The sequence below is a fragment of the Squalius cephalus genome, assembly GCF_949319135.1.
Source record: "Squalius cephalus genome assembly, chromosome: 20".
NCBI lineage: Eukaryota > Metazoa > Chordata > Actinopteri > Cypriniformes > Leuciscidae > Squalius > Squalius cephalus.
The window spans coordinates 21,293,018-21,317,303 of NC_137141.1; the positions used below are offsets into that span (position 1 = coordinate 21,293,018).

Here is a 24,286-nt window from a genome sequence, read left to right on the forward strand (position 1 = left end):
GCCAAACGTGGCCAAAATGTCCTTTGTATGTCATTTACCCATCATTTACTCACCCTCATGCCGTTCTAAACCTGTAAGACTTTTTTCTGTGCAAAATAGAAGATATTTTGGAGAATGCTGGTAACCAAACAGTTTCGCTTCCCAGTTCGATCCCAACCAAAACGGTTAGTTATAAACATTCTTTAAAATATCTTCTTTTGTGTTCCACAGAAGAAAGTAAGTCAAATCGGTTTAAAACGACATGAGAGTGAGTAAATTATGGCAGACATTTCATTTTTATGTGGACTATCACTTTAATACTATACTCAGTCACTGTAATATAGAATTTTCACTCTTGGGTGGACTATCCTTTAAGTAGGCTTCTATGTACTGTAAGTGATAAACAACCCGTGTAAACCACAGCTCCATCTTTCTAAATAACTCCACCTCAGGCCAGCATCCACTGATCCTCTGTGTTGAAAATAAACTACTATGATCTACTGGGCATGCTCAGAAGACAGCTGGCATCCAGCCAGCCAGCCAACACAGCAGCAGTCACTTTCAAAAACTCATTATCGCCACTCAAAAATAAAGCTATAAACACCTCTAAATTACACTAAATGACAGGGCAGCGTTCTGAAATTAGTCACTGGCTGATGCTGTTTTTCTTTGTGTGTCATTATGGCAGTCTCAGTGGTACAGCTGCATGGGTATTGCTGTCTTCCTGAGGGTTTTTCACAGCTCATAAGTAACTGAGGTAAACAGAGATATACAGAACAAAAAAATATCATTAAAAGATAATGAAGATCACAATAGATTAAATTATAGTTGATTGTTCTTCGGATGGGTATGTTAATAAATGCTGCCGAGTAATAAATAATGATTAGATGAAGGTTTAATTAAGAAGGGGTGTCACAATTCATCAAGGAGAAACTCAAGGAAAGTAGGGAACTCATTTGTCACTCAGATCAATATTCCCTCAGTCTCTTTTGTCCCCTCTATCTGCACGAGCTTGTTGATCTTGTTGCTTTCCCCTTCAGTCAGTTATCTAATGACAGCTGTCAATCAGTCATTCACTGTGTCAAGTGACTAAGCAGATAAAGAAAACAAACAAAAACAGGACCTTCTGGAAGCCAGCTGACTCTTTTTGTTGTACTGTTGTAACTATTGTGTGAGAAAAAAGGAAATACACAAGCACTGTTTGACAACGTTTGACTTTGAATATTTGCTTGAGAGACTGTTTGAAAGTGTATGCATCACTGTGTTTGTGTGAAGAGAATGGTGACATTTAATGCGGACTTGTTTCAGTCTCATCCTCATTCTCTCTGTGGAGCACTGCAGATGTGCTCTGAGAGCCAAGGAGACAGCATAGACTCTGATCCTGAACCGGACAAATCCCTCACTCTGTCCATCACACCTCCTACTCATCAATACAGAAAGCTTTAAAGGGACACAGGTAGGGTTGCAAAATTCTGGGAATTTTCAAAGATGGAAACTTTCCATGGGAATTAATGGGAATTTAAGGGAATTAACAGGAATTTATGGGAATAAATGGGAATAAACTGGGAATTTTCAAAGTTGAGGGTTGGCTCTTCATAGGGAACTTAAATATAGTTGAGGAAAGTATATTTTAGCATAATCTTGACTAAAACAAACAGATGCCATTCAAATACACTTGAAATATCCATGCCATTCCTCAATCACATGCACATAGCACACTGCTTACTGCATGGCTATTGAGACCACACCCCCTACTGGCACTGTGCATGCCTCCATCACATGTACAGAAGCCCAAAGCACAAGACTATTGAAGGCACACATTTGAGCCTGTGGACTAAACAAAGTGAAGTAAGTTTTGATGATATTATGGGGAAATATATTTATTAAATGTTTAAATTGCAAATATCACATACAAATGTATTCATCTAGTAGATAGCAAGCTGATAAGTTAGATGCTAAATAAGCTAGCATAACTTTATTTACCACATAAGTAGGGCTGGGCGGTATGACGGTATATATTGTTACCGCGGAAGAAAATGTCAACCGTAACGGATTTTTTTTATTCCGTGTATACCGCAACATGTAAATAAGTAGGCGTGGTTAACTCACGTGCAGCGTGCGTGAGACTGAGACACTGATATTTGTCAAAGAAACATGAAGAATGACCAAGAGGATCCACAAAAGGAATTACGTTTTCAAAATGAACGTGATATTTTCGGGGGGGAAGGTGCAGAAGTCAACTAGAGCAGTGCAGCACACTGAAAGTTTAGAGAGACGCACATGCTCGCAACGGGGCTTACTTGACAACAAGTTCATATATCAATATTCTAATGAATAGAAATAACCTTTCAGAGAGGACGCGCAAGCGGTTGCCCGTGGTAATGAATATTTCCAAAATTCCCCAGCTTAACTTCCCATGGAAATTTACCGGAAACTTTCCGCCCCTTTGCAACCCTAGACACAGGTAGTTCAACCAAAATTAATCATCATCATCATGGAACACAAAAGGAGAAATTTTGAAGACTGTTCTGGTCACACCTTTCCATGCAATTCCAATGAATGGGGACTTAAGTTTCAATGTTTGAAAACAGGACATAAAAGCACTTCATATGACTGCTTTATATTCCAAGTCTTCTGTGAGAAACCGACCAAAATTGAAGTTATTCACTGATAATCCCCTCCGGGTAGCTTTTAACTTAAGAAGTGAACAGATCAGTTTGATTTGATCATGAACCATTCAGATTGGTTTTCGGAACTGAATCAACCAGTGTTGTTATTGTTAACTAAAAAAAAATGTATTACAATTATTTTCGCTAATTGAAATAAAGGTGAAATTATTAAATAAAATATAAATATTAGATGAAAAACGTAAAAAAAAAAAAAAGTTGCTTTGGCAACTAATTGAAATAAGTTTAAGAAATACTAAAAATACTCAAACTAAAATAAGAGTAATTTAAAGCTAAATAGAAATATAAAAAAATATATATATATAAATGACAAAAGAACAAAATTACTAAAACTTAAACTAATTCAAATTATTAATAAATACTATAATAGTATAAAAAGTAATACTAAAATAACACTGGAATCAACCAACTGAAAAGATTTGACTTAAAAGAACAATTTGTTCAAGCATTGCTACTTCCCTCATGATTTTGGAGTATGACGAACGATTTTATGATTTTGCACTATTACAGTACTTTTATGGTGGTTTTGCATCCTTTTTGAAGCATGAAAGATCTCGCCATCGTTCATGATAATGGAAAAAAAAAGCACATCATTCACATTTCTCATTTTGTGTTCTAAGAGGGGGAAAAAGAAAACCATTTGGACTTGGAACAACATGAAAGTGAGTAAAATGAGGACATTTTTGGGTTAGCACATCATGTCATTTTTGGGTGAACAACCCTTTAAATTGGACACTTTTATGCAGCTTCTCCTCAGAAGAGCGGCAACTTTGATTCCTCACGTACATGGATTACAGCAATTACAGGCGCATAGAGATTCACAAACCTGTAAATCCTGGAGGGCACTGACATTTAGTGTGGAGAGCAGCAGGAGGGAGCAAAACCACGAGAGGGCGGGGCTACGTAGCTGAGCAACCACCAATGAGATGCTCAGATGCAGCATCAAAAGAGTCACGCCCCACACACCGAGAAGCCAACCAGCAGAGAGCAAGCCATACACTGCAAAGACTGCCAGTCGGAACTGTAACACAAGTGCACAAGGAAAGATGATGAAACATGCAAACATTTGATGACTTGCTGAAATTCATCTTCTCTGCATCAAAATGACCTGAGGCAGATAACAGGCTGCCAGTCTGGACACCACAGCGTGGCCAATCAGAGACCACAGAAGAGACCGCCATGCCCACTCATTCCAAAAACTCCATTCAAAATCAGTAGGGTCCTAAAAACACACACAGATAGAAAAACACAAAACACACACAGTTTTGTTTGTCTGTATAAAAGGAACTTGTTGATTGAGCAGGAAACAGGAAATTGGCCTTGGTGGGGTGCACCAGCCAATTGTGCCATCCTGATTAAAGTCACTAACATAATCACCATGTTCTCTCACCTTCTTGAATCCCCATATAAGGAATCCTCTCTGCAGATGCACCTCTCTGTCCAGACTGACCTCATGCTCTGTCAATCACACACAGGAAAACACATTTCTCACACAATATTCTGGAGGAATACAAAGTCTGTACACGGGACTATTTTGGTCAACTAGAATCAGAATTCAGGTTTACTGGCCAAGTTAGCTTAAACCTTGATGAATTATACCTGGCAAGGTATCTCAAACATCTAGTTCACAATACCTATAGAACACACAACGGGCCTGTCCAAATACCCACACCTGCGGTCTTTTGACCACTTGTCTACTGTGGTGGATTTTTAATGAATAAAATAGTAAACTGTATATCAAACTAATATTAACTCTAACATCTAACCTTATTTCTTTTTTTAGGGCTAACATGCTAACACTTTGAAACACAATGTACTAAAACGTTCTGTCCTGTGTTTTTGAATGTTGTATGTTGTGTTGCCATACCCCTTTTACTTTGGTTGTGTGAGTGTAAAAATAACAAATATGGGAAATGAAAATAGACAGATGACTAGGTTTGAACCTTGTGATTAACAGTGAAGTAATCATTAAAACAAAGTTTGCTTTACCTAGTAACAGAAGGGTTTGTCTATGAAAACCAATCAAATTCTGGGGAAATTATGTAATGCAGCATGACATTTTTGCCATACCTCCTTATTCTATAAAAACGGTTGTATTCTTTTAGCTGGTGGGATTCTCAATGGAATTTGTCTGAGATCCTCTGGCCTTGCTTCTTCTTGGGAGAGATTCCCTGAGAACTGCTCGGGAACTATTCCGGCCGTGATTAAAGCATTTAAAGGACATTTGCTGAAGTCTGTTTGTCAATCATTGCTGCGCAGAAAGAAAGCTAGTTAGGGAAGCAAGTTAGTTAGGTAGACTATATATTAAATGTCGATTGGAGACGTTAGGGTACGTCGATTGGAGACGACCCAGGTAGACTATATAGGGAACGTCGATTGGAGACGACCCAGATAGTTAAGTTTAGGGAAAAATCTACCACACTACTTACACAACGTATTTCCTGTTTTTGGCCCGAGTGTTCAAATGGGCATGAAGACTGCAAGTGTGTGTGAATAGAACTTTTGATTACCCGATGGGACCCAAGTGTTTTACTTTGATTTTCAATACTTTGCATTTTAAAATAAACTACTAAATGTCTGTTCAGTAGAACCTATGTAACAGACAACATAATTTAGTACTTGTGGTGCTTCTAATTAAGTGATAAAAAGCAGTTGCAAATGTTGTACAAAATACACTCATCTTTGCACCAATAAAATGTGCAACACTATGTTTTACTACCTGGTTTCACAGACAGGGTTTAGGAATAAGCCAGGATTAAGTAGCTTTTATAAACATGCCTTTGAAAAAACAATGGTACTGATATATTTTGACTAAGATATGTCAGTGCAAGAGGCTTTCAGTTAAGACTGTTTAAGCATGCATCTTAAGCCTTGTCTGTGAAACAGGGGGCATATGCAATATCTAATTAATTTAACTTACAGTAGAATGTCTATAAAGTGGTATTCGGGATAGTGAGTTTAGTGTGCGTTAACTTAAGGGCACCGAGCGTTGTCATTTTTAAGACCTGGGACAGTCTTGCACACTTCCAGTTGCGTCAGTTCCAGACACACCTTCTCAGTTTCAATGAGATTGTTCACCCAAAAATGTATATTCTCTGATTATTTACCCACTCTCATGTCATTCTAAACCTTTATGGTTTAAATTTTTTTTCTGAACGTTTAGCAGAACTTTCACTATTACAATGAAAGTAAACTTGGCAGCCCTATCCACTTTCATTTCATGGATAAGAGCCCCATGGATAAGTTTTGATGAAGGCTAAGATCTCTTGAATATTCCCTGCACACACGCATTAACTCTCTTCTTTCTCCCCTGCAATGCGGTGTCAGTTTGGTATTGTTTTCCCCACCCCTCCTCTCTCTCCCATCATCTCTTTATTCATCCAGTTTCTTAGAATGGACCTCTCGTCACCTCGACAGACGGTTTTCCTGCAGGGTGCAATGGCAGGCAAGGATCTATTCACACTGTCATAAACACACACACTTTTTCCAGAAAAGAAAGTGTACATAGAAATAGAAGTGAGAGCACATTGCCATCTGGTGGTCGCACTGTGTTGAGACACAAAGACTGCAGAAAGAAATATCATGGGCATGTTTGCTGTGATACAGATCTTAAAGGAGAACTCCGGTCAATTTTAACATTGAGCTCACTTTTTTGTACATTTGGAGTGCTGTCAATACAGAGAACAACGACAAAAATCGGTGTTGCCTACACCGAGTTATTCTATTTTTAAAATTTGCACCCTGTTGACTTCAATGGGGCAAGTACTAAACCTGCTTTTAGCCTCTTAACATCCTTGATGTGTCATTACAAGTGCACAGAAAATGTGAGTGATTCCTTCTGAGTGAACACGAGTGAGTCTGACTGCAGTAGATGTGAAAGAAATGTATAAAAATGATGTTATTTAAGCCAGCGCAAATATCTTTGTTTACATCCTGTTTTTCGGTTGAAGTCCAAAGTAGTCGATTGCCGAGTTCACGCGCGTGATCATAGGTATTAAACCTATGCGTGTGAACTCTGCAATCGACTACTTTGGACTTCAACCGAAAAACAGGATGTAAACAAAGATATTTGCGCTGGCTTAAATAACATCATTTTTATACATTTCTTTCACATCTACTGCAGTCAGAGTCACTCGTGTTCACTCAGAAGGAATCACTCACATTTTCTGTGCACTTGTAATGACACATCAAGGATGTTAAGAGGCTAAAAGCAGGTTTAGTACTTGCCCCATTGAAGTCAACAGGGTGCAAATTTTAAAAATAGAATAACTCGGTGTAGGCAACACCGATTTTTGTCGTTGTTCTCTGTATTGACAGCACTCCAAATGTACAAAAAAATGAGCTCAATGTTAAAATTGACCGGAGTTCTCCTTTAAGTGACACGATCTGGAGTTATATTTTGTATAGAAACCCACATCAGAAACAATGTGATTAATAGTGCCTAAAGTGTCTTTAAGATGAAGAAATTAGACCTGGCCAAACAATAAGACACAAAATGCAATATTATATCTATCTATTTATCTATCTATCTATCGATAGATAGATAGATATAGATATATAAAATATATCAATAGCCTGTCAGTACTTAACACTGACTAATTTACTATTCACAAACTTATGAAGTGAATGTTTTCTCAAGTATTCAGGATTTCTTCAAAATTATTACTATTACTAGTATGAAAACTATATGGAACTGAACCTAAAGTCATCTAAATAGCGTCTTTTAAAAATGCTATTTTCTGATGGCAAAAATACTTAGCTTTAAATGTATTATCAGATTCACCTACTGTATTGTTGTTATTTATACAGTTTTTTTGAGCATGAGGAAAGGCCCCATTTTAAAGCTTTATTTTTGCACTTTTTTGACTGGCATGTTTTGGTTGAAAGAGATAAAAATGGGTGCTGTGTGTTGCCTTTTGCTGACCTGAGATCCTGTCATCCCTCAGCACATGACAGCACAACCTTTTCAGAGCCCTTAGAGTCAGCAGTTAACACGACAGGACAGAGGCGTGCGCGCGCACACACACACCACAGCAGCCCTTTTCAAACTGACACATCATAAAATAAAGTCCATGTGTGCACTGAAAATGCAGCAAAATTTTATTTTATATTCATTCTGAATAAATTAATCCAAATAAATGATTCAGCAGGTATATAATACTCATTTAATAACAATAATGGTCACGCATCATGCATGCGATATACTGATTTTTCTTGGATTTTTTTAGGTTTGGGATTTGAATCTGTGTTCCCTTGTTAATTGAAACTGTACAGTTGAACACCTGGGTGATCTTTGAGCTACTGAGATCCTCTCTTATAACCTGGGACGTTTGTGTTTTGTTCTGGGACAGAAAGGCAGCTCACCTTTAGAAAACCTGTGCAGCTGGTAGAAAGAATAGAGATGAGAGGAGAAGGACAGAATCCAGTAGGCCGTCATCTCCCATCGAGGTAGAGACACCAGCTCCCATTTTTGTGTCATGGAAACTGAACCTACAGGTTAGGAAGATGCACTGTGATTGGCAAGTCACTAGACTAGGAGTTTTCCCCTGTAAACATCATGATTTTCAAATAAAGCAGCATAAACTAATCAAATTTGATTAAAAATAAGATTAAACTGTATTTTAGGAGGATGTGACATAAGGTGTTTCATAGACAATAATCCCGCAAAGTCAAATTTACGGATTATTATATCTAAAATATGTCATTCACCAGTAATACGATTAAAAGAAATGCGTTTTATGAACTACTTTATCTCCATACCAAAATGAACTACACAAAATCCTCGATTATATATCAAGGAACCCCGAAATAAGACGAGCTTGTGGTCTGTTACAATGAAAATCATGTTCAATAATTAAATTGGGATGTAAAGTCCATCAAGATTTATTTGCTCAAACAGTCACTCAAGACTTTAAACAGATAAAATGGTTTCTTTACACAAGCTAGCCAACTACATGATCATATCGCAAGTTTCGCAACAATTCCTGAACTATAATATTTGCATAAACGTTTCTGTTACTCACATAAACAATCAACAAACAGAAAAACTCTCGTGCCCGCTAAACGCTGCCGTGAAGCTCCGCCCTATGCTTCCGAGATTTGTCACGTCCCCGGATCCTGATTGGCTATTCTAACTACTACGTAATATCTGAGTCGGCGGCTTTCCTTTAACCCCATAAGTGCCTTAATTCGTTTTGTTTGGGCCACACAGAAGAGACAGAGAAGACATTGTTCATTCAAAATGTTCTGATCCAGGAGTGGTACATGTTTCAGGTCTTTATTTTATATATCTTTAAAGAAATGGCCATCCATCCATCCATCTGTCTGTATGAAAAGCGAGAAGAGGCTAGGCCTATCTCTCCATCTGTCCATGCATCCATCCACGTCTGTCTGAATTGCCCCTCTGTAAACATTTCACTAGGGGGCAGCCAGTCTTTGGGGTAGTTAGGTATAGGTAGGCAACACGTTCAGAGGTTCGTGAATCATGCGAAACAAACGTCATAATAAATATAACAGTTTATGTGACATAAAAGACGGTATGTGATAATATGCAAATATGCGGCTGCTTTTGAAACTATAATTTAACAGAATCTGAAAACAAAACATGTTTAAGCGTCTTAATCTGAATCATTCGTTTCGGGTTGTTGTGTAGTGTGAGTGCATGACGACCGTAATCCATTATTATGTAACATTCAAAACTCCCAGTCAAAAGAAATAGCAGTGTTGTAATCGATTGTAAAAGGCACAGCACAGCTCTTTGTCAACAAGTTTCCTCCTCCCTCTCTTTCTTCGGAGGATCAGTCACGGTCACGGGCTGTGGAAACTTGAGCAAACTTCACTCCAGCACTGACTGTGCGGGAAAATGGCTGGACGTGTGAGCACAAGCTTGCTGACTTCTTTGGTCAGGGAAAACATTGTCTTTAGAAACAAGAAATGTTTGCGCAAAAGTGTTGTGTTCATCTCACGGTGTCATGCGAGGTCTCGGTCCAGCAGCAGCAGCATTAGCGCGGCTCTACCGGACCTCAGCTCGCATCTCGCTGGAAAGACCTACGCAGACCTATATGAACTGTCAGTCAAAGATCCAGAAACTTTCTGGGGATCCATCGCCAAGGAAAGGCTGGCATGGACCAAACCTTTCTATCAAGTGACGGACTGTGATCTGTCTAGCGGGAAAATCAACTGGTTTCTTGGAGGGCAATTGAATGTCTCGGGTGAGTCGCACCTTTTCTTTACTCATAAGTTACTCCACTTCCCAGTACGCCTGAAACAACATTTCTTTCTATCTGAACAAAACGTTATGAGTGTATTTTATCTTAACTGAGATGATAATTGTTTACATTTTCCCTTGCTTTGTATTTGCACAAAGCACAACTTTCTTGTCAACAGTAAGCGCAGTAGTAATTTCCTCTTACAATGATTGGCAGTGAATTGCTTGGATGTGCACGTGGCAAAGGATCCAGACAGAGTGGCCTTGATTTGGGAGAAAGATGAGCCTGGCACAGAGGAAAGGATCACATACAGGTACATTTGCTCCTGAGAAATTCATATGTGGCCTTATCACAGCTTATTTTATTTTAGTTCAAATTTTTCATCTAATATCTATATTTATTTCAGCTTTATTTCAAGAATTGAAAACAATGCACGTCATTGAGAACACTGCATGTTTCTATTCCAGTGGAATTGAGAACAAATTACACATTTTTGCTATTGAATTATGTTCACGAGTAGGGCTGTATGTAGTATGCTCATTTCCCCTAGTTTTTCCTTTTGATTAAAGTTATTTTAAAAACACTAATAATTTAATTAATAAGACAGTTAAATGTAATCTATCTTTAGCAAATATCAAAAAGAATATCCGTTGTTCATACTGTTATTTATAATGTTAGAGATAGAAAGGGTTAACGTGGTGCACACTACTGAAGAGTTTGGGGGGGAATTCCTTCACATGCACTTTCTGGTGGAGAACAAAGGCTGGTTTTGAGGTTCCTCTGATGGAATGTGAGTTCCCCCGCTCTCTAGCGCCTGAAGTAAGGATTGAATTTTCCTGGCTGTGTTTCAGATCACTGCTGTTAACAGTAGGCTAAATATTTACAGGATCTACTGTCCTCACTGTTACCAAAACATGATGGTCAGCAGGCCAGCTTGCTCTGATCTAGCCTGCTCACTGAACCTTGAAAATTAACCATTTCTCATCTTTTATGACGAAGATGTGAAGATTATTTTCCCCCAGTATCTCTTGTTCTAGGTCAGATGGGAAACATTTCAGGGTGTTTTGTGAAGCAGCAGTCAGATTGCACAATCAGTCATGTGTGTAAAGGATTTCACCGTTAGCACAGCGCATGTACGCGTCACTTTCCTGCTTCTGTGGGTAAACAGGAAGTTAGAAGACATTGATTCACATTAGTATGAAAGTGATAGTGTTTTGATTCTGATCTCACAACCATATGTAGGAGATCAAAAAAAACTTGAGGCGTGACATATGTACAGTGCAGGCTGTACTGTAGGGTTCTCTGCTTAGACACACACGTGTCTGTTTCTCATTTATGATCCGTTGAATGAAGATTAACTGTTTCCTCGTAATGATATGTTCAGCGGTACTTTATTATAGTATAAATAAATACATCATTAAACTACACCCCATAAATGGCAGTTTGATATCAGATGTGCATAATGACCATGATGTGACTACTATGAACTATGAACCACTTGAAATTGAACCATCACAGATTACTTTCCCACCCGCATTATTTCCTGTTACTCAACAGTATGTTTATATCTTTAAAACATTCAAATCTCAGGGAGCTTCTGGAGATGACCTGTCGTCTTGCCAATACGTTGAAAAGTCATGGAGTCCAGAGGGGAGAGCGGGTGGCCATCTACATGCCTGTGTCTCCCATGGCAGTAGCAGCGATGTTGGCCTGTGCCCGTATCGGTGCCGTACACACTGTGGTGTTTGCAGGGTTCAGCTCAGAGGCTCTGGCTGGCAGAATTCAGGATGGTGAGTAAAATAATGTGGGCTTTTTTCCAGCTGTAAAATCATTTTTGCTAGAGCGGTACTACAAATTGATGCAAAAAAATAATTGTGATGCTTTTTCATGTTATTTCAACCTGAGGTTAATTATACCGCTTACCATCTCTGGATGGGTACCATGTGTCACTATTAAATATGATCTGGCAAGAACAAATTCTTGTATATTTGGATTATTTTTTTGTGAAATTGTGTTTGAAACTATCTAAACAGATATTGGAGAGGAGCACTGAGAAAATTATGTGCCATCCTTGGTAAGATTGGTCAGTAAAGTTCTACAATGGGGCTTAAAGGGGTGGTTGATTATGATTTATCTTTCTAACTTTAGTTAGTGTGTAATGTTACTGTTTGAGCATAAACAACATCTGAAAAGTTACAACGCTCAAAGTTCAATGCAAAGAGAGATATTTTCTTTTAAAGAAATTGCTTTTTAAGGACTACAACAAACGACTGGTAGGGACTACAAGACATTCCTCCTGTTTTATGTCAAATTTTATGTCAAATTTACATAAACCCCGCCCCCGGAACGCTATTTATAGATTATCATGACAGATTATGCTAATCAATGACTAGAAGATAACTACACATAAGCTACATAAATTCATCAACTAACCATTTAGATGTCCTGTTGCATTCTATATGTTGTCACTTCTTCTTGAGTCTCTCCATCATTGTCCGACTCCAGTTTGAACATAAAAGGCTGAAGGTTTTTGAAATGTTCAGTGCATGTCTGTGTGAGGTAATAGGACACAAGCTGTTGAAGCTCCACCCTCTGTGCCGCGAGCAGCAGCTCATTTGCATTTAAAGGGACAGACACAAAAACGGTGCGTTTTTACTCACCCTCAAAAAGTGGCAATTTTAACATGCTATATAAAAATATCTGTGGGGTACACATACACACTCTGGGGACATCAAAGACTTATTTTACATCTTGTGAAAAGGGCATTATACAACCCCTTTAACAAGGGTTCAGTTGCTCAAATTTCCAGCTTATTTAAAGGTGCAGTAAGCGATTTCTGAGAAACTGTCAGGGTTCTGTCACTCCGGTCTAGTTTATTCTTGGTTTTGTGACAGGGCCCTGACTGTCCTGAAACTATATTTTCTTGTCTTTGTCTGAGTGTGCGGTTTCGAGCTGTGCGCTCTTTTGTCTGTGTACCTTGTTTCATGTTCGGATTCTGGCACTCATGTCAAGTTTGGCTTCGGTTTTGTCGGGATTCGGACATTCATGCGCTGTATGTTTTTCTTCTGTTGTGTTGAGCGCACAGGATGAGCATTCGCTCATTCTTCGTGCGCTCCGTCTTGTTGTGTGAGCGTGCGGTTTCGAGTTTGCTCGGGTCGTATGCTCTTCTGTCCGGGTGTTGTGTTCTGTGTAGCTCGCGGTTCGTGTTTACATCAGCCGTGTGCTTTTTCGTTGTCGCACGTGGCTCGTGTTTTCATCAGCCGCGTGTTTTCATGTTATGTTTTGTCTTGTGCTGTGCAGCACGCAGCTTGTGTTTTTGTTGAATTTTTTATTAAATAAAAAGCCCTTTTCTGCATCGAGTCCTCGCTTCATCCCATCACCCCAACCCTGACAGAAATGCTGTTAAAAGTGGATCAGACTGAGCACCACCGCACATTTGTAGCAATCAGAAGCAGTAGCTATGTTTCACTGAAGAACCAAGATATGCTTTTGTTGTCATTTTAGCTATAGTAAAACAGGACAGTTTTGAGTGTCATTGTTGTCTATAGCTGGTGTGCTGCTGGCGACTAACAATGGACACTTACTCGTATATACTATTGTGTACTGTATGCTCATTTTTTGTCCTTGTCGTTCATTCGTCATCTTCGCTGTATTTTTCGAGAAGCATTATTTTGCTTCGCTTCAGCTATGATAAAGAGACGTCCACTCTTGCAAGGCATGTTTGTGCATTTTGGGGGCGGAGCAATGAAGGGAGGGGTGTGTTTGTTTGGATTGATTTAAAATATCAACAGTGTTTAACAATATTCTCAGAAACTGCTAACTGCACCTATAAAGGAATGGCATTTACAACCTTTTTTATGAGGATTTGTAATGACAAAATGTATGAATTGTTAAATGTTAAATTATTAGTGAAAAAGTGGTTTCTACAGAAATACACAGGTATCTTTAGAAATAGTTTGCACTACCAATCAAAAATTTGGGGTCAGTAAGATTTTTCTTTTCTTTTTTTTTTTTTTTTTTCTTCTGAATTTCTGAAGGACCATATTTGGCTGCTGAAAAAATCAGCTTTTCCATCACAGGAATCAATGACATTTTAAATTAATTTAAATAGAAAATAATTATTTTAAATTGCAATCATTTTTCACAAAATTCATTTTTTGACTATATTTGAACAATTGAATGCAACCTTGGTGAGCACAAGAGACTTCTTTCAAAAACAATATTTACAATAAAAATAAAATACAGAAAAGACAATAAAAAAAAAAAAATCTTATCGACTCTATACTTTTGAATGGCTTTTGAAATGATTTTTTTCCCTTACATACACTGATGAATTGTGCACATGTTTAAAATATAAACATAGTCAATTTTAGTTTCTTGTTGACTATTGTTGATTGAACATAACACGGTTTAAACCTAGTTACTCAATTCCAGTAAAAGCCCTGCATGCTTTTCAGGGAATACTGAGCTTGACTGAAAAGTCATGTGTGTTTCCATGTTATGAATGTTTTATACATGCTACATTTTAGCTTTGTAAACCCTACGTAGAGCATCTTGGGATGTGTATGTGTACGTGATGTTCTGGACAGAGATAAGTTTCAGAGGGCGTTTGTTTTCAGACCTGCCTGTCTTTATCTTATTTATTAAAACAGACACTGAGCAGATGTTTCTTTCTGATCTTATTTGATGTAATATGAACAAATAAAGTCCAACGACAGCACTACAGTTGAGAGAGGTTTCTTAAAATTTTGCAAACTTATCAATTGCTTTCTTATAAATGACATTAAATTAATTATGTTTACACATACAGTGTCATCATACCTAAATTTAGCTCCCAGTTAGTGGTAACAAGCACATCAGCTCAGTGGCTGTATCAGCAATTGTACACTGTCAGTGTATGCCTGTTCTAGTGTCTGTTTCATTTTATCTTTCTCTCCAATACACACAGCCCAGTGCAAGTTCGTCATCACATGCAACCAAGGCGTTAGGGGCGGCCGTCACTTCGATCTGAAGTCCACGGTGGACAAAGCAGTGAAGAGCTGTCCGTCTGTCCGGCATGTGTTTGTGGCCAAGAGAACTAACAATAGCTTGCCAATGGGCAAACTAGACATTCCATTAGATGAGGTAAATCACACAACAATGACCTCCTGCAGAGCTCAACAATAAGGCCAGCAGAATACCTTATAATTTCCAGCTATTGTTGCAATGTAATGTAATTAAGAAAACTTTACAAAAAAAATAAAAAATACATTTATGTGTGGAAAATATATTATAATAAATACTATTTTTTTAAACAACAATATGCACATGACAATAAATATTAAATATTAATAAAATCTAATCAACAAATTACACACTCAAAGCCAGAAATTTAAAAAGATAAATATAAAATTATCTTGGCTCGACCAGGCAAGAAAAATGATTCTTTATTTGTTTTGAGCTCTATCTGTTTTTTTCCAATGTGCCAGACAAAACATGTGCTGTTGAAAGATAATTTGTTCATCCATAAAAGATAAAAGTAACATGACTGCAACAAAGGAGAAGTTGTTTAGCTTAAGCAGATTTTTAAAAGGGTTTACATTTGCCAAAACATCAAATCATGCATACATGTTTCCAATTATTTTATACCTCTGCAGTGTGTAGGTCACTTTCTGCTAGGTTTACAGTTAGTAAGATTTCATCTAGAAGGTACAAGGCTTTTCAAAGCTTTTTAATGGTTTGTGAAGTGGGGAAGGAATGTGTCCATAACTTGTACCCAATTAAGACAGAAGACTAGGACTATAATTCTGTTTCTACTTCATTTGAGTAGTCTTGTTTTGTCTTGCCAGAATTGTCTGTCTGCCTGTCTCTATGGTGATGTTCACCCACTCTGTTCAAGGGCACACATTGTCCTTGTCTAGAATTGGTCACATAGTGGGCACATGCTCTGCCATTTTGGCAGTTTTTTGGAAATACTGAATTAGACATGATAGATTAGTCTGTAAACTCTCCACATGCAGTTAAATGGGCTTTAGAGTTATGTTTTAAGATATAATGTTTTGGTTGCAGGGTCAATATCTTATTTAATCTCATTATTGGCAGGAAACCCATTAGCCTTCAACATTAATGGTGGTAAAACAAGCGGAAAATCCATTTAGACTGTACAAAGATTATAATTTTATTACACAACAGATAAAAGACAATAACAACAAAGCACATAACTGAAAGTTAACACATTTATGCCTGCATGAAAAATGCATAATAGATATCCAGGTGATTATTAAAATTTAGCTTGCATTTGAGTGATTATTAATTCAGTTCTGAAAAACACCATAGACACTTCCTTAAGCTCTGCAGTCACAGCTGCTTGTGAAGGTGTGGAAAGTTGTTCTTCCTACTGTGTGTAATTTCCATATCAAAGATGTGCTATTGTCACAGCAGCACCCCTCAATGATGAAGAACTTCACACCGCATCCTCCCCCTATTGAGCTTATATTTACACGATTAACATGTTTTTTTTGTTTTTTTTTAATGAAATATTAAAACAGCACAAAAGTAGTTTCATAATAAAGCAATCAATTACTAATTAATACTAATACTCTAAAATTGGTCTAAAATCAAAGCCATGTGTCTCATCAAGTTGTGTTCCAAATTTGATGTTGATATCACAAAAATTTAGGTTCCTATGTGGTTTTGTTTAGGCGCTATACCAAAAATAGCAACCCAGTTTGATGTGTTCAAAAAAATTATACATTTCTGTCAGAATATCACTTCTATCATAAAACATTCACCAAATATGAAACCTTGAGTCTTAGACCTTTCCAGCGATACATATTTTGTATTTAATCATAAAATAGTGCAATAAATTTTGTTAAAAATATTGGTTACACTTTATTTTAAGGTGTCATTGTTACAGTGTAATTATATTTTTAAGTACTGAGTAATATTAAGCAACTACATGTACTTACTATAGGGTTAGGGTAGGATTAGGATTTGGTTAAGGGTTAGTTGCATGTAATTATGCATAATTTACTGTTATTACTATGGTAAGTACATGTAACATATGTAACAAGGACACTGTAAAATAAAGTGTTACCAAAATATTAAACATGGAACCACCCACTATATACAGTAGTCAACATTTGAAGTGGATCAAAACCTTTCATCAAAGTTAAACATGAATTTTGAACAATACCCATTCTTGTCTTTGATTTAACTTTTTTGATCCACTTCAAGTGTTGACTACTGTATATATATATACACCATACTTGATTGTTTCATATAAACAATTTTTATAATACACACAATAATACAAGAATTTAAAATGGTCTAATGAGTGTACTTTTTCTGTCTGTGTCAGGTGATGGCGAGACAGTCTTCAGTGTGTGCTCCAGAGCCCATGGACAGCGAGGAGATGCTGTTCATGCTGTATACCTCAGGCAGTACGGGTAAACCCAAAGGCATCGTGCACACACAGGCTGGTTACCTGCTCTACGCTTCACTCACACATCAGGTATGTCACTGTGTTTCTCTGATCACACTAATGCTGTCACACTGGGTGAAGATCACAACACTGAGCAAAGTTTGAAATGGAAGGTTTTTTTTAAAAGTGCAAAAATACATATGGATATATGTACTGCATGTGTATGTGTGTGTATACACAGTATACACACACCCAAACTGGTAAGCCAAAACATTATGACCAGTCAAAGATGAAGCCAATATCATTGATCATATTAAGGTCTGAGTATATTTCATGGTAAGCAAACAATCAGTTCTCATAATCAACGTGTTGGATGCAGGAGAAATGAGTCGGAATAAAGATCTGAGCGATTTTGACAAGGGCCAAATTGTTATGGCAAGGCAACTGGGTCAGAGTAAACAGTTTGTGGGTTCCTCCCGGTCAGCAGTGTTATTGGGCGCCCAAGGCTCATCGATGCATGAGGGCAGCAAAGGCAATCCTCTCTCGCCTAAGCCAACAGAAGGTCTACTGTGGCACAAGTCAAACAAAATTATTTAATGATGGTTATGAGAGAAATGTGTCACAGCACACAGTGTATCACACTCTGCTGTGAATGGGGCTGCGTGGCTAAAGACCAATCAGAGTGCCTGTGATGACCCCTGTCCACCATTGAAAGCACCTACAATAGGTACGCAAGCGTCGGAACTGGACCTCGGAGCAGTGAAAGAAGGTTGCCTGGTCCAGTGAGTCTTGTTTTCTTTTACATCACGTGGATGTCCATGTACGTTTGCACCGTTTACCTGGTGAAGTGATGGCACCAGGATGCACTGTCCCGGTGAGGAAGTGTGATGCTCTGGGAAATATTCTTCTGGGAAATCCTGGGTCCGGCCATCACGTGGACCAAATTTGACACGTGCCACCTACCTAAACATTGTTGCCGACCAGGTACACCAAATGCATCCTGCCATACTGCACACATTGTTCAAAAATGGTTTGAGGAACATTATGAAGAGTTCAAGGTGTTGATCTGGCCTCCAAATTCCCCAGATCTCAATCCAATTGAGCATCTGTGGGATGTGCAGGACCCCAACAAGCTCAATCCATTGCGGCTCCACCTCGCAACCCACAGGACTTGAAGGATCTGCTGCAAATGTCCTGGTGCCAGATACCACAGGACACCTTCAAGGGTCTTTTGGAGTCCATGCCTTTGCGAGTCGGTGCTGTTTTGGCCGAACATGGAAGACCAACAGCATATTAGGCAGGTGGTCATAATGTTTTGGCTCTTTGTCGTATATCTATCTGAACAGAATAATGATGGTGGTAACGTGGTAAATATTCCACGGTATTTATAATAATGCTACTCAAGCTGTTATTTTTTTATTAAACCTACAGTGTCTTTAACCAAATGTAATATTTTGTAGTATAATAATAAAATACAATTATTTTTTTTTCCTTGCCCTGCATTGTAGTTTGTGTGTACAACCTGGCAACCTACATCAAATGTTTTATATTACATTTACATACAACATTTATAGCACATTTACAATAACATGCACAATGAATATACATTCAGCAATCAATTTTCTGATTTAGAGGGTGTAATTTTTGTCAATTTGTGTAACTGAATACCTGTCTGTGGTTGCAGTATGTGTTTGACTACACACCTGGAGATGTGTTTGGCTGTGTTGCTGACATCGGTTGGATTACGGGTCACAGTTATGTGGTGTATGGACCCCTGTGTAACGGAGCCACTTCTGTTCTGTTTGAGAGTACACCCGTGTACCCCAATCCAGGTGAAATATCAGGAGACATTACATGTACTTATGAGCAATGGTTTGCAGTATGTATAATGCACATGCACTCTATTTCTTTTTTAGTTTTAATTTCAGTTTTAGTTTTACTGTGGTTTATAGGCATGATAAAAAAAATGTGCATTCGTATTGCCAGAGCATTTGCAGACAATAAGTAAATATGTGAAGTGTTTGGGAGACACAACTATTCATTCCTTAAGTTTATAATTGTGTCAGTCGTGTTCCTGTTCTCATCCATTCTGAATGAGGTGGTGACCCCTCTAGATCATGTCAGATAGGGTTACTGTCCCTCCCAGCCCTTCAGAATGAAGGAACTTCTTTTGTTCAGGTGACACATTAACCTGTATAATGTGCCTTATCTGCCTTTATGAGTGTATTTTAATGGAAATGAGTCTTCATGAGTGGTCGTAAAGCAGTGATCTTTACAATGTGACCTCTGCAGGAAACTTTTCCATTTATGTTTTCCTGCTTTTCAAAAGCCTCTGTTTCTGTGCTGGTATCCATTAGACAATGTGCTTGTGTAATATTGGGTTTTAATTAGTCATAATTACTGTTGATGTTCATTTTTTTTTTGTAAGCTTATAACTTACGTGTTTTGTAGAAGTGCTATGTGGTTGTAAATCAAACACTTTATTATCTTTGTCTTTATGTTTTGTGACTGTTTTAGGTCGTTACTGGGAGACAGTTCAGAGGTTAAGAATAAACCAGTTTTATGGAGCTCCTACTGCCATCAGATTACTCCTGAAATATGAGGATAACTGGGTCAAGAAATATGACAGGTCATCACTGAAGACACTTGCATCTGGTGAGTCTTCAAAAGTTTAATGGCAAAAGAATTCTATATATAAATTGACCTGCGTTGTAAAAAATGTGCATTTCAACGTGAATTGTATTGTTAATTATCACACTCAAAAAAATTTCAAATTCCAATAAACTGTTTTTTAATTATATAGTTAGAAAATGTAAGATTTTTTTACACAGTGTAAATACATCTTAAATGTTTCACTGCCGTTTAGTTACAGTACATCAATGTGAAAGTCAGTGTGTTATTTATCATTTAACACTTTTTATTACGACTTAACCCAGGTTTACTTGATGTGGATTGCTCCTGTTGTAAGAGGGAAAAGTGCATTGCAATGGCACAATGGGGATGGGGAACTCATCAGCTCTCCAGTTCAAAGGTCACCATTTTCAGGGTTTGAACTGAAGAAGAAGAACAATATCTGGGCTGGTGTTTCAAGCACAGATATTGTACTTCCACCAAGGGAGAACATTCAGACACAGTTAAAGATTAGCCTGCTTACTCTAGATTATTTTTAATGAGTCTAGTCACACAGCTATTGAGTTCAACAGTGGAAAATCTAACTTTGCGCCAAACATCAAGGACACTAGATTGTGTGCACAGCCGGTCTGGGTTTTGTTGGCCCCTTTAGTACCCACCTAAGTTCCACTTGAAAAGATAGGGCTAAGATTTCCTTGAAATGCGAAGTCACTCCATCATACCAAATTAGAGAGCATGTTTTTAAGTGCAGTGTTTATGTTCGATGAATTTGTCTATATAAATGAATGTGTGATCTGTTGGCAGTTGGAGAGCCCATTAATCACGAGGCGTGGGAATGGTTCCATAATGTGGTCGGGGATGGACGATGCCCTCTGGTGGACACATGGTGGCAGACAGGTAAAAGGAAACGCTGCATCTGTTCTCGTCTGTATAACATACCCTTGATCTTCAGTCTGGCAGCACTGGTCAGATGATTTACCATGCGTGACGTTATTCAGAAATAAATATCGTTCACCTCTCTCTCTCTCTCTCTCTCTCTCTCTCTCTCTCTCTCTCTCTCTCTCTCTCACTCTCTCTTTCTCTTTTTTCAGAAACTGGCGGTGTGTGTATCGCCCCACTCCCAGCTGAACCAGGAGCAGAGATCCGGCCTGCCATGGCTATGAGACCCTTTTTTGGCATCCAGCCGGCACTGCTTGGGGAGAAGGTGATTTATACTTGTTTATTTGTTTTCTGACTCACGGCTTGGTCACTTGTTGTTTAGGAACATAGGGTGCATTTATAGCAGTTTCTGTTCCTCAATTACACAATACTATTAGAAAAATGCCCAACTCTAAGTAAAAAAGAATATATGTAAAAATGTAATTGTAATTCACAACAAAAAAAGTAATATGACTGATATGAAGTGGCATTGTGGGATTATTGTGGAATAAAAAAAAAACATAATTGTGAAATATAAAGCCTCAAATGTAAGATTTAGTCATAATCTGAAAAAAGTAAAAAAATAAAATCATAATAGCTAGATATAAAGTCCCAATATTCATTATCTGAAATAAAAAACAAGTTCTTATTAGCACTTTACTTCCTGGTAAGCTCAATGATTTTTCTGTGTTTTCTGTAGTAGTTTGTTCTACACTTGTTCTAGATACAGTAATTGTTAGCAGACTGTCCTATTCAGGGTCCTAAATAAGGGTAATATTTGTCTTTTGCTCTGCCTGGATCCAATGCACTTAGCTTCTCCTGCTGTGTTTAAAGAAAGCTTTGTATTACAGACCTTGATGGACGTCAAGGCACTCTTTTGTTACACTCTGGTTTTTACCCCCTCCCATGAAGATCAACTGAGAGACATCTCAATGCACGTGTTTTTAGTCGTGTGGAATAATCACCAACCTTTTGGTTCTTCAACAGGGGCAGATAATAACAGGAAATGATGTCAATGGAGCTCTGTGCATCAGCCAGCCATGGCCTGGAATGGCCAGAACCATATTTGGAGACCACCAGAGATTCGTCGATGCATATTTCAAACCGTACCAAGGTGAGCCAGACCCCTGGGGCTCGTGAAGCTCCTTTTATAAAAGTTTTGAAAAGGAAAAGGTTTTGATACTTGTTGAATTATGTTCTTTCTGACTTTGTCTTTAAAGTGAGGGTCCTGGCTGGGAAAATCTTTTTGAATTTTCAAATGTGCTTTCTGTTGTTGTGAATTGCACTCACAATAACTCCATTTAAGTTTTTACTTCATAAAAAGTTTGAAATCAAAGTCGACAGATAGTGATCAGAGGTATAAGTTGATCTTAAGGTGTTAACTGATGCCATGCCATAGGTCAGTATTTTACGGGTGATGGAGCGCACCGCACCAAAGACGGTTACTACCAGATCACAGGACGAATGGATGACGTCATCAATATCAGTGGGCATCGGCTGGGCACCGCTGAGATAGAAGATGCACTGGTGAGACCCAAAGTTACAGAAAATAATTATATGCAGCTTTTTTTTTTTTTTTTTTTAAATATGAGTACAATGTAAAAACATTTATGTACACAATAAGTGCTTTGTATCAAGTGATTACTTAAAATTTTAGTACATGGTAGTTAAGGACACGTAATATAAAGTGGGACCTATATTATTATGATGATTTAAAATGTTCTATAGAGAGTCTTTTACAGAGCTAAAGCAAATGTACACTGCTGTTCATAAGTTTGGCGTCAGAAAGATTTTTTTTTTAAATAAATGAATACTTTTACTCAGCAATGATGCACTGAATTGGTCAAAGGTGACAATAAAGACGTTTATAATGCTGCAAAAGATTTATATTTCAAATAAATGCTGTTTTTTTTTCCAGAATCCTGAAAAACATGTATCACCGTTTCCATACAAATATTAAGCAGCACAAGTGTTTTCAATATCGATAATAAAAATATAAGAATTGTTTCTTGAGCAACAAATTAGCATATTAAAATGATTTTTGAAAGATCATGTGACACTGAAGACTGGAGTAATGGCTCATGAAAATGCTTTTTGTTTGCCATCACAGGAATAAATTTCATTTTAAAATATATTCAAATAGAAAACTGTTCTTTTAATATAATATTTCGCAATATTACTGTTTTTACTGTTTTTGATTAAATAAATGCAGCATTGGTGAGCATAAGAGACTGCTTTCAAAAACATTTTAAAACCTTTATTCCAAACTTTTGAACGGAAGAGCAGGATGAACATTTTTTTGTGTTTCTCTGGCATCAGGATGAACATCCAGACGTTCCTGAAACTGCAGTGATCGGAATTCCTCATGAGATCAAAGGAGAAGGTAAGGCCTTCGACGATCTCACCTTTTTTCATTCATGAGCCATCTGGAACGCATGCACCCGCCCAAGCAAGCAGAGACCTTTTGATCCACAATTCATTGTGTGCATTACAACACCCTTGGCCATTGTGAAAAGAACAAAAATAATAAAGACACAATTAACTGTCACAAAATATTCAGTGTTTAAAGCAAACGTAATGGGATTTTACCTTGCCTGTTTACATTTCTCTCACTTTATCTTCCTGTCTTTCTCTTTCACCAGTTCCATTTGCATTTATAGTTTTAAAAGAATCTGCTACTGGGAACCAGCAGGCTGTTGTGGGAGAGCTGAGACTCCTAGTGGCTACTAAAATAGCTAAATATGCCGTCCCTGATCACTTCCTGGTAAAATCAGTAACATCTTTTTTTTTTAACTTGTTTTACAGTGTTAATTGTTTGATTTATATTTATGTATTATGTTTATGCAAGAACATTTATATCAGGAGTATTTACAAAGAGCGATTATGACTGATCATAGAATCAACCAAAATGTGTTGTCTAAACCATCACTGTCTGTACAGATGGTTTTGAGATTTATTTGTTTTGTCAGCTGTGAAAGCATCTCTGCTCTCTTCTTTTAAGGTTGTGAAGCGTCTTCCTAAAACACGCTCTGGAAAAATCATGAGGAGAATCTTGCGAAAGGTCGCCATGCAGGACACTAACAACCTGGGGGACGTCTCCACGCTGGACGACCCCTCTGTCCTTTCAGAGATCGTTGAGGCACAAAAACACTACAAAAATCAAGCAACCAAGAAGTAGAAAAAGACTGTTGAGATGTTGCCACGTTTAATTTGAAGAACTATGAATATGATACTGTGATGACAATTAATGCATGTGTAAATTTGAGAGTAGCAACTCTTTGTACAACTTGGACAAACATCTTTTTAAACATGAAGCGTTTTGCACAGTGTTCTTCCTGTAGGCAGAGACTGGATGAGATTTTCTGTGGAACATCAGTATTTTGTTCATGAGAGATGATTTTATTTTTTAAGGTGCTCGATCAGTTTGTCTTCAGGTAAATCTCACCTCTCTCATATTTTCC

The 24,286-nt window shown here is 37.8% G+C and overlaps 2 protein-coding genes across 2 annotated transcripts in view; one reads left to right on the forward strand and one right to left on the reverse strand.

Moving 5' to 3' along the window:
• hhat (hedgehog acyltransferase) overlaps nucleotides 1-8,809 on the reverse strand; it is a 50,080-nt gene extending 41,271 nt beyond the window's left edge. Inside the window, exons 1-5 of the mRNA XM_079853812.1 lie at nucleotides 8,690-8,809; nucleotides 8,031-8,156; nucleotides 4,057-4,124; nucleotides 3,775-3,888; nucleotides 3,493-3,687 (exon numbers count right to left, since the gene is read on the reverse strand). Coding sequence (XP_079709938.1) covers nucleotides 3,493-3,687; nucleotides 3,775-3,888; nucleotides 4,057-4,124; nucleotides 8,031-8,145 — 492 coding nt within the window. The 5' untranslated portion in view covers nucleotides 8,146-8,156; nucleotides 8,690-8,809. The remainder of the gene's footprint in view (nucleotides 1-3,492; nucleotides 3,688-3,774; nucleotides 3,889-4,056; nucleotides 4,125-8,030; nucleotides 8,157-8,689) is intronic.
• A 43-nt stretch (nucleotides 8,810-8,852) lies between these two features.
• acss1 (acyl-CoA synthetase short chain family member 1) overlaps nucleotides 8,853-24,286 on the forward strand; it is a 15,659-nt gene continuing 225 nt past the window's right edge. The window contains exons 1-14 of the mRNA XM_079853811.1: nucleotides 8,853-9,877; nucleotides 10,091-10,187; nucleotides 11,465-11,664; nucleotides 14,823-14,998; nucleotides 17,214-17,366; nucleotides 18,961-19,108; nucleotides 19,794-19,931; nucleotides 20,712-20,804; nucleotides 20,999-21,111; nucleotides 21,813-21,939; nucleotides 22,225-22,352; nucleotides 23,145-23,208; nucleotides 23,468-23,589; nucleotides 23,827-24,286. The exon at nucleotides 23,827-24,286 is cut by the window's right edge and continues 225 nt beyond it. Coding sequence (XP_079709937.1) covers nucleotides 9,529-9,877; nucleotides 10,091-10,187; nucleotides 11,465-11,664; nucleotides 14,823-14,998; nucleotides 17,214-17,366; nucleotides 18,961-19,108; nucleotides 19,794-19,931; nucleotides 20,712-20,804; nucleotides 20,999-21,111; nucleotides 21,813-21,939; nucleotides 22,225-22,352; nucleotides 23,145-23,208; nucleotides 23,468-23,589; nucleotides 23,827-24,003 — 2,085 coding nt within the window. The 5' untranslated portion in view covers nucleotides 8,853-9,528 and the 3' untranslated portion in view covers nucleotides 24,004-24,286. The remainder of the gene's footprint in view (nucleotides 9,878-10,090; nucleotides 10,188-11,464; nucleotides 11,665-14,822; nucleotides 14,999-17,213; nucleotides 17,367-18,960; nucleotides 19,109-19,793; nucleotides 19,932-20,711; nucleotides 20,805-20,998; nucleotides 21,112-21,812; nucleotides 21,940-22,224; nucleotides 22,353-23,144; nucleotides 23,209-23,467; nucleotides 23,590-23,826) is intronic.